The 7012-nt window shown below is 46.8% G+C and overlaps 1 protein-coding gene and 1 non-coding gene across 2 annotated transcripts; both read left to right on the top strand.

Annotated features, from left to right (window-relative positions):
- Positions 1-2384: 2384 nt before the first annotated feature.
- Positions 2385-6768, top strand: RPL18A (ribosomal protein L18a). The gene is made up of 5 exons (XM_054074588.1): positions 2385-2515; positions 3650-3829; positions 4440-4569; positions 6103-6212; positions 6626-6768. Exons 1-5 carry the CDS (start codon positions 2498-2500, stop codon positions 6716-6718), a joined length of 531 nt encoding a protein of 176 aa, XP_053930563.1. The 5' UTR covers positions 2385-2497; the 3' UTR covers positions 6719-6768.
- Positions 5181-5312, top strand: LOC128851034 (small nucleolar RNA SNORA68). Its single transcript, XR_008448323.1, has one exon. It is a non-coding gene; the product is annotated as a small nucleolar RNA SNORA68 (small nucleolar RNA).
- Positions 6769-7012: the final 244 nt, after the last annotated feature.

The following is a 7012-nucleotide window of genomic DNA, read 5'->3' as shown; positions in this document are numbered from 1 at the left end:
CCACTGCGGCACGTGGCCTTCAGCGCTCCCTCCACTCCGCTCCCGCGGCACGCTGGGATACATAACCCCGCCCCTTGTGGGCGTGGCCTCCGCCAACGCCGAGCTATAGCCCCGCGCCCTTAGAACATGGCCGTCAGAGCCCGGCCAATCCGAGGAGCAGTAGCCCCGCCCCCCGTGAGGAGTGGGCGTGGTCTACAGCGCCCCTCCATAGTCCCTCCCTCGTCGCAGAGGATGCGGCCGCCAGTGCCTACGTGTCGCTTCCAGCGACCCCCGCAGCATCCCGGGAGCCGCGGCCCCGCCCTCTGCGACGAGTGGGCGTGGCCGCCAGCCCCCTCACACAGTGGGCGCCGTAGCCCCGCCCCCTGCATCACGTGGCCTCCAGTGTCGCCATTCCCGCGGCGTCCCGGAAGCCGGAGCCCGCCCGATTATGGTAGTCACACTGTTGCATCTTGTGTTCAGTATCATCTGTGCTGAACAGTTGTATCTCTTTCTGTAGTCACCTCTGTTCGCAGTCTTTCCCTGTCTCAAATGCGAGGTCAGGCAGAGAGCTGGAGCCAGCTCCAAATTCGCAAGAGATTGGACGGTTGTGGACATAATAATAACATTACAATTAGTCCTTGGAAAGTAATTGAACATGCATAATATTTCTGGGAAAAGTTATACACATGTATGTAAGTGGTACATATATTATAGAATCATAGATTCATTGAACGGTTTGGGTTGGAAGGGACCTTAAAGCCCATCCGGTTCTGACCCCTCTGACGTGGGCAGAGACTTCCCACCAGACCAGGCTGCCCAAGGCCCCATCCAACCTGGTTTTTAACACCTCCAGAGATGGGGCAGCCACAGCTTCCCTGGGCAACCTGTGCCAGTGTCTGACCACACTTCTAGCAAAGAAATTCCTCCATATGTCTAGGCTAAATCTTTCCCTCTCCAATTTACAGCCATTGCCCCTAGTCCTTATCTCTACAAGCCTTTATAAAAAGTTTCTCCCCAGCTTTCTTGTATCCCCCTCTCAGGTACTGGAAGGTCGCTATAAGGTCTCCTCAGAGCCTTCTCCACGCTGAACAATCTCTCAGCCTGTCCTTGTATGGGAGGTGCTCCAGACCTCTGATCATCTTTGTAGCCCTCCTCTCGACCCATTCCAACAGTTCCATATCCTTCCTGTGTTGAGGATTCCAGAACTGGACACAATACTCCAGATGGGTTCTCACCAGAGCAGACTAGAGGGTCAGAATCACCTCCCTCGCCCTGCTGGCCACGCTTCTTTTGATGCAGCCCAGGATACAGTTGGCCTTCTGGGCTGTGAGCGCACATTGCCGGCTCATGTCGAGCTTCTCACCCATCAGCACCCCCAAGTCCTTCTCTGCAGGGCTGTTCTCGATCACATCATACCCTATCTTGTATTGAAATTGAGAATTGCCCCAGCTCAGGTGTAGGACCTTGCACTTGGCCTTGTTGAACCTCACAAGGTTCACACAGGCCCACTTCTCCAGCTTGTTCAGGTCCCTCTGGATGACATCCCATCCTTCTGGTGTGACAAATGCACTGCTCAGCTTGGTGTCATCTGCGAACTTGCTGAGGGTGCACTCGGTCTTGCTGCCTGTATCATTGATGAAGATATTAAACAGCACTGGTCCCAGTATGGACCCCTGAGAAACACACTTGTCATGGGTCTCCATCTGGACTTTGAGCCATTCACCTCTACACTCTGAATACGAACATCCAACCAGTTTCTTATCCACCAAACAGTCCACTCATCAAATCTGTATCTCTCCAATTTAGAGAGAAGGATGCTGTGGGGGACCGTGTTAAAGGCTTTACAGGAGTGCAGATAGATTGCATCCATTGGTTTACCCATGTCCACTGCTGCAGTTTCCCCATCATAGAAAGCCACTAAGTTGGTCATACAGGATTTGCCCCTGGTGAAGCCGTGCTGCCATTAATCACCTCCATGTCCTCCACATGCTTTAGCATAGCTTCTAGGAGGGGGATCTGTTCCATGATCTTCCCAGGCACAGAGGTGAGGATGAGAGGTCAGTAGTACTCATGAACAGCAGATTTAGACTGGACATAAGGAGGAAATTCTTCACCATGAGGGTGGTGAGGCACTGGCAGAGGTTGCCCAGGAGCTGTGGCTGCCCCATCCCTGGAGGTGTTCAAGGCCAGGTTGGATGGGGCCTTGGGCAGCCTGGTCTGGTGGGATGTCTCTGCCCATGTCAGGGGGGTTGGAACTGGATGATCTTTAAGGTCCCGTCCAACCCTAACTATTGTATGATTTCGGTATTAAACCAGCTTTCGCAGCCGCTCCCCCAAACCCCGCCGCAGCCCCAAACTGACAGCTGCCCCGCCAGGGCTCCGCTAGCGCAGCCAATGGGCGGCCACGCGGAGAAAGGGGCGTGGCTTAAAGGGGCGTGGCTTGTGCGGGGGCGGGTGACGCAAGGCGGCGTCGCGCGCGGCTCTTTCCTTTCCTGCGGGCCGCGGAGAAGGCAGCACCATGAAGGCGTCAGGCACCGTGAGTGGAGGCCCTGGGCGTGTGGGGCCGGGCGCGGCCGGTACCGAGGCTGAGAACGACGCCGGGGCGAGCGCGGGGAGGGCGGTGGCGGCGGCGGCGGCGGCGGCGGCGGCGCGGAAGGGTTTTGCGGCTCTAGAGAGAGGCCTCTGCCCGCCCGAGCGGCCCGGCCCGGCGCGGGAGGGGGGAGCGCGCGGCCAACATGGCGGCTGCGCGCGCGTGGGATCGCGGGTCACGTGGGATCGAGAGTGTCCCCCGTTCGCGGGGCGGCGGCCTCGTCACCGAAATGGGGAAAAGAATCTTCTTCACGCCGAGGGGAGGGGCTGAAGAAGCAGGCGTTGCCTTAATACGGTACCAGGTGTACGGAGTATGGATCCTCCGATCGCACGTACCGGCCGCCACAAGGAGCAGGTGTTTTGTGTGCTGAATTTATACACGTGTATTATATTTCTCGTAGAAGTAATGCATATTAATCACATTTCATAATATTTTTCGTAATACTAGTTATAAGAAGTCTCCTTCCCCTCGTGCATGTTTCCCACAGTCCTTTATTGAGTGAGGTCTGCAAAGCAGTTGCCTATTTCGTTGGCATCTGGCCTCCTTTGAAGTTTCGAAAGAAGGCTCGAAATAAGGGTTATCTTGATCTCCCATGTTTTTTGGCTCAGGATATTCTGCAGCCTTCATAGCCTATCATAGAATCACTAGGTTGGAAAATACCTTTTAGATCGTCGAATCCAATCATTCCTATCTGCCACTAAGCCAGGTCCTTGAGTACCTGTCTACCCATCTTTTAAAGACCTCTGGGGATGGTGACTCAACCACATCCATGGGGAGACTCTGCCAGTGCCTGATAACCCTTTCTGTGAAACTTTTTCCTGAATTCCTTATTTTTTCCTTTATTCCTTAAATATCACAAAATGAGGACTTTACTGTGATTCTTTTATTAGATTAGGTGTTGGTATAGACCCTGCATTGTACATAGTTGCTCATATTGGTTTGCTCACAAGCACAACAGCATCTCTCTTCCCCTTCCCCTGGCTCAGGCTGCCCTCGCCACGATGCTTCACACAGGACGGGCCTGGGGCTGGCGTGCAGGGGCTCATACTGTGATCCAACCTGTCTTTCATCTCCCTCCAGCTGCGGGAGTACAAGGTGGTTGGGCGATGCTTGCCCACGCCGAAATGCACGACTCCTCCTCTCTACCGCATGCGGATCTTCGCTCCGAACCATGTTGTGGCCAAGTCCCGGTTCTGGTACTTTGTTTCTCAGCTGAAGAAGATGAAGAAATCTTCTGGAGAGATTGTGTACTGTGGGCAGGTGCGGCATTAAAAGCCTAAAAAAGAGGGAGATATGTAAGGAATTCCAGCTGATGTATATGTGGAAGGAATTTATATGAAGTGCTGGTTTTGAGGGCGAGATTGAAATTCATTTATCCTTGAGTTGCTTCGAAGCTAAGTGACAAATTGGTTTTTTTTTTCAAGGTGGCAGTTGTATGTCCAATAAACTGAGAAGAAACTTACCTATCAGCACTTCAGAGTTATAAACTGTGCCACTAGTCAGTGCTTCTGTCAGAGTCTTATGCTTGCTTCATTGTGGAGTATACCTTTTAAGAGTCATCTGGATATTAATAATCCTTGGAAAGCAGACATTTGTATGCTTACAGTCGTCTACATTGATGCTTAAGGGATGTTGCTTAGAGCTGGAATATTATGTACATTTTTCTTTCCATGCTGAAATACTTAAATGCTTCATTCTGAATCATCAGGACTTGAAGGTAGCTGTGTTGATATGGGGAGAGAGAAAATAGTTGTTTTTGACAAACTTAGCACAGTGGTTTCATCGGAGCTCTGAAATACTTATTCTTAAACTTGTGAAATCCTGATGATGTACTGTCTCTAACTACTTTTGTGCTCTTGTGTAATTCCAGGTGTATGAGAAGTCCCCTCTGCGGGTAAAAAATTTTGGTATCTGGTTGCGCTATGATTCCCGTAGCGGAACTCACAACATGTACAGGGAGTACAGGGATTTGACCACCGCTGGTGCTGTCACTCAGTGCTGTAAGTACACATAACCATTTTGAGGGATAAAATGGTTTGATTAATATATAAGAACAAGATTAAATCTTAAACTGGCATTAAGTGTGCTTACTTGATCCATAAGATAACTGAAACACTGGAAAAATGAAGCGAGGAGTTCCTGGAGAAGTCCATAGGTGTATTTGTATCATGTATGTGGTATCTTGATTTGTTACCACTTTTTATACAGTTTTCTCTAGCTGAAAATAGTCCCACTTCATCCTGGTGTGGCTTTCTATAATTCTAGTAATGAGTTTTGCTAACAGACTGAGAATTTCATCACCTTTTAGGTGCTGTGTGTATTTCTTGAACTATGTTTATTTTAAAATAATTGACCGTACCTTCCCAAGTCTTGTGGACAGGCTATTTCAGATACTATGTGGAACATACTGACATCTGTCCTTTGCAGAGCAAGTAAATTAAATATCACGGGGCATCTTGTAGCTCCAAGATCTCATTGCCTTAGTCCAGGGAGAATTAAGTCTGATTTCAGTCCTGATTTCAGTCTCCTATGTGCAGTACATGGGGGATGGACAGTTTGTATAGCTGATGCTCTTGATATTTGAATCCAATAAGTGTCATATACACTATAGAATGCACATAAAAACCCAAAGAATATTGTTCTTAATAATGATATTCTTGTCATGTGTGCAAATATTAAATGTATCTTGTCGCCTTTCAAAAGCTGAAGTGCTGTTGAAAGTGAAATTTAAGGTTCTACATTAACTTATAGTAATTCCTGTTAATTGACATACTGAAGGACTGCTTAAAAGACCTGAGAACTTCATTTGTCACAGTGCCATGATTTTGATGCCTTTATGTTCAAGAATAGTTTTGACAAGGTAGGTTTTTAATAGGTAGATCTTTGTGAGAAGTGTTGTAAACATGATAGTACTTCAACAAACATCTCTTGTGGAACCAGCTATGGACATCATGGTTTGAAGGCAGTGTATTTCCGTGATGCAGGGGGAAGTTTTTAGGTAGCCTATAACAAATGGCTTCTTCCTTTTTTGAAAGCCTGATTATGTGGGCTAAATATCAATTTACAAGTTTCTATCACTTGTCAGTTTTAAGAAAAGTAAAGATAACCTCATATCCTACCTGTACTTGTGCCTTCCTTTTAGAAGGGAATTTTTATTGATGCTCATATTTGTCCAGCAATCATGTTTCAATGTTGATTCTGGATCACAGTTTTCATGTGCAAAAAAATGAAATAGTCCCATGTAGATTACTTCTGTACATGTGTATCTTCTTGAAATCGGGCAAGGAGAATAAGATGGTACTTTCTTGTAGGAGTTGGGTTGTGAGTTCCAGGAAGAACCTTCTACTTCATTTTCATTTTGTGGTATTTCTGCTATCACTTTAGAGACTAAACTCAGTGTGAGTAAGTAGAGTTGATGAGAAGTTTAAAAAGCTGTAGATGGTACTGTAAACATTTCCTGAAAAAAAATGCTAGTGAGATTTTTGAAATTAAAATGTCTTAAGGTTGATTTTTAATGAGTTCCCTTGTTACAGACCGTGATATGGGAGCCCGTCATCGTGCCCGTGCTCACTCTATTCAGATCATGAAAGTTGAGGAAATTGCTGCTAGCAAGTGCCGTAGACCTGCGGTCAAGCAGTTCCATGTAAGTGAATTAACGTCACAGAGGCTGGTGGGTCCTGGTCAAACACTGGGCTGGAAGCAGGGAGCTCTCTTGTTTGGTACAGGTTAAAATAGGGGAGGGAACCAAACTTGCATGCATAGGTTTACAATTGTGCTGTGTTACGATCAAGACTTTTAATGCTAGAACTGTTTGAAAGTCTAACCAAACCAAATGTACATAAAGTTGCAGAAAACTTGCCTTTAGCAGACATTTGTTTCAAATAGAATTGCAAAACCTAAGGCATATGTTAGCTCCTAGGAAGTATATCTAATCTGTGGATGTATTACTTCTCAATACATAAGTTAGCAGTTGAATATAGCTTAGCCATTTATTGTAAGCTGGTTTTTTTTTCGTTCATCTAATCCTCAATTAACATGGAAACTTTTTTCTTGCAGGATTCTAAAATCAAGTTCCCTCTGCCACACAGAGTTCTGCGTCGCCAGCACAAACCACGTTTCACTACCAAGAGACCAAATACTTTCTTTTAAATAAGAAAACTTGCAATCAACTCTGTGTTGTAATAAAGGTCTTATTTGAACCTTTGACTCTCAGCTGTCCTTTGGAAACAGTGTCCTGAATACCAAAAAGTCCCTCTTCTCGCTATTTAATGTCTATAAATTCTTGGCAGCCTGCTATTCACAGCTACAATTACCATGAAACAGGTCAATGTTTAAGGTGCTGACTTAAATTGCCAAAGTACCCCGTCAATAAGCCAAAATCTTAATGAGCTTTCCAGGTCAGAATAAGTCTGTTGATGAGCAGCTATAAAATCTTGCATTCAT

Source organism: Cuculus canorus, chromosome 1 (assembly GCF_017976375.1).
Source record: "Cuculus canorus isolate bCucCan1 chromosome 1, bCucCan1.pri, whole genome shotgun sequence".
NCBI lineage: Eukaryota > Metazoa > Chordata > Aves > Cuculiformes > Cuculidae > Cuculus > Cuculus canorus.
This window is presented reverse-complemented; position numbering and strand designations above follow the sequence as displayed.

Excerpts from the sequence above, each read along its gene's own strand:
- RPL18A (XM_054074588.1), top strand. Across the intron at positions 3,830-4,439 it reads AGATTGTGTACTGTGGGCAG|GTGTATGAGAAGTCCCCTCT; the intron begins GTGCGGCATTAA and ends GTGTAATTCCAG. Across the intron at positions 6,213-6,625 it reads CTGCGGTCAAGCAGTTCCAT|GATTCTAAAATCAAGTTCCC; the intron begins GTAAGTGAATTA and ends TTTTTCTTGCAG.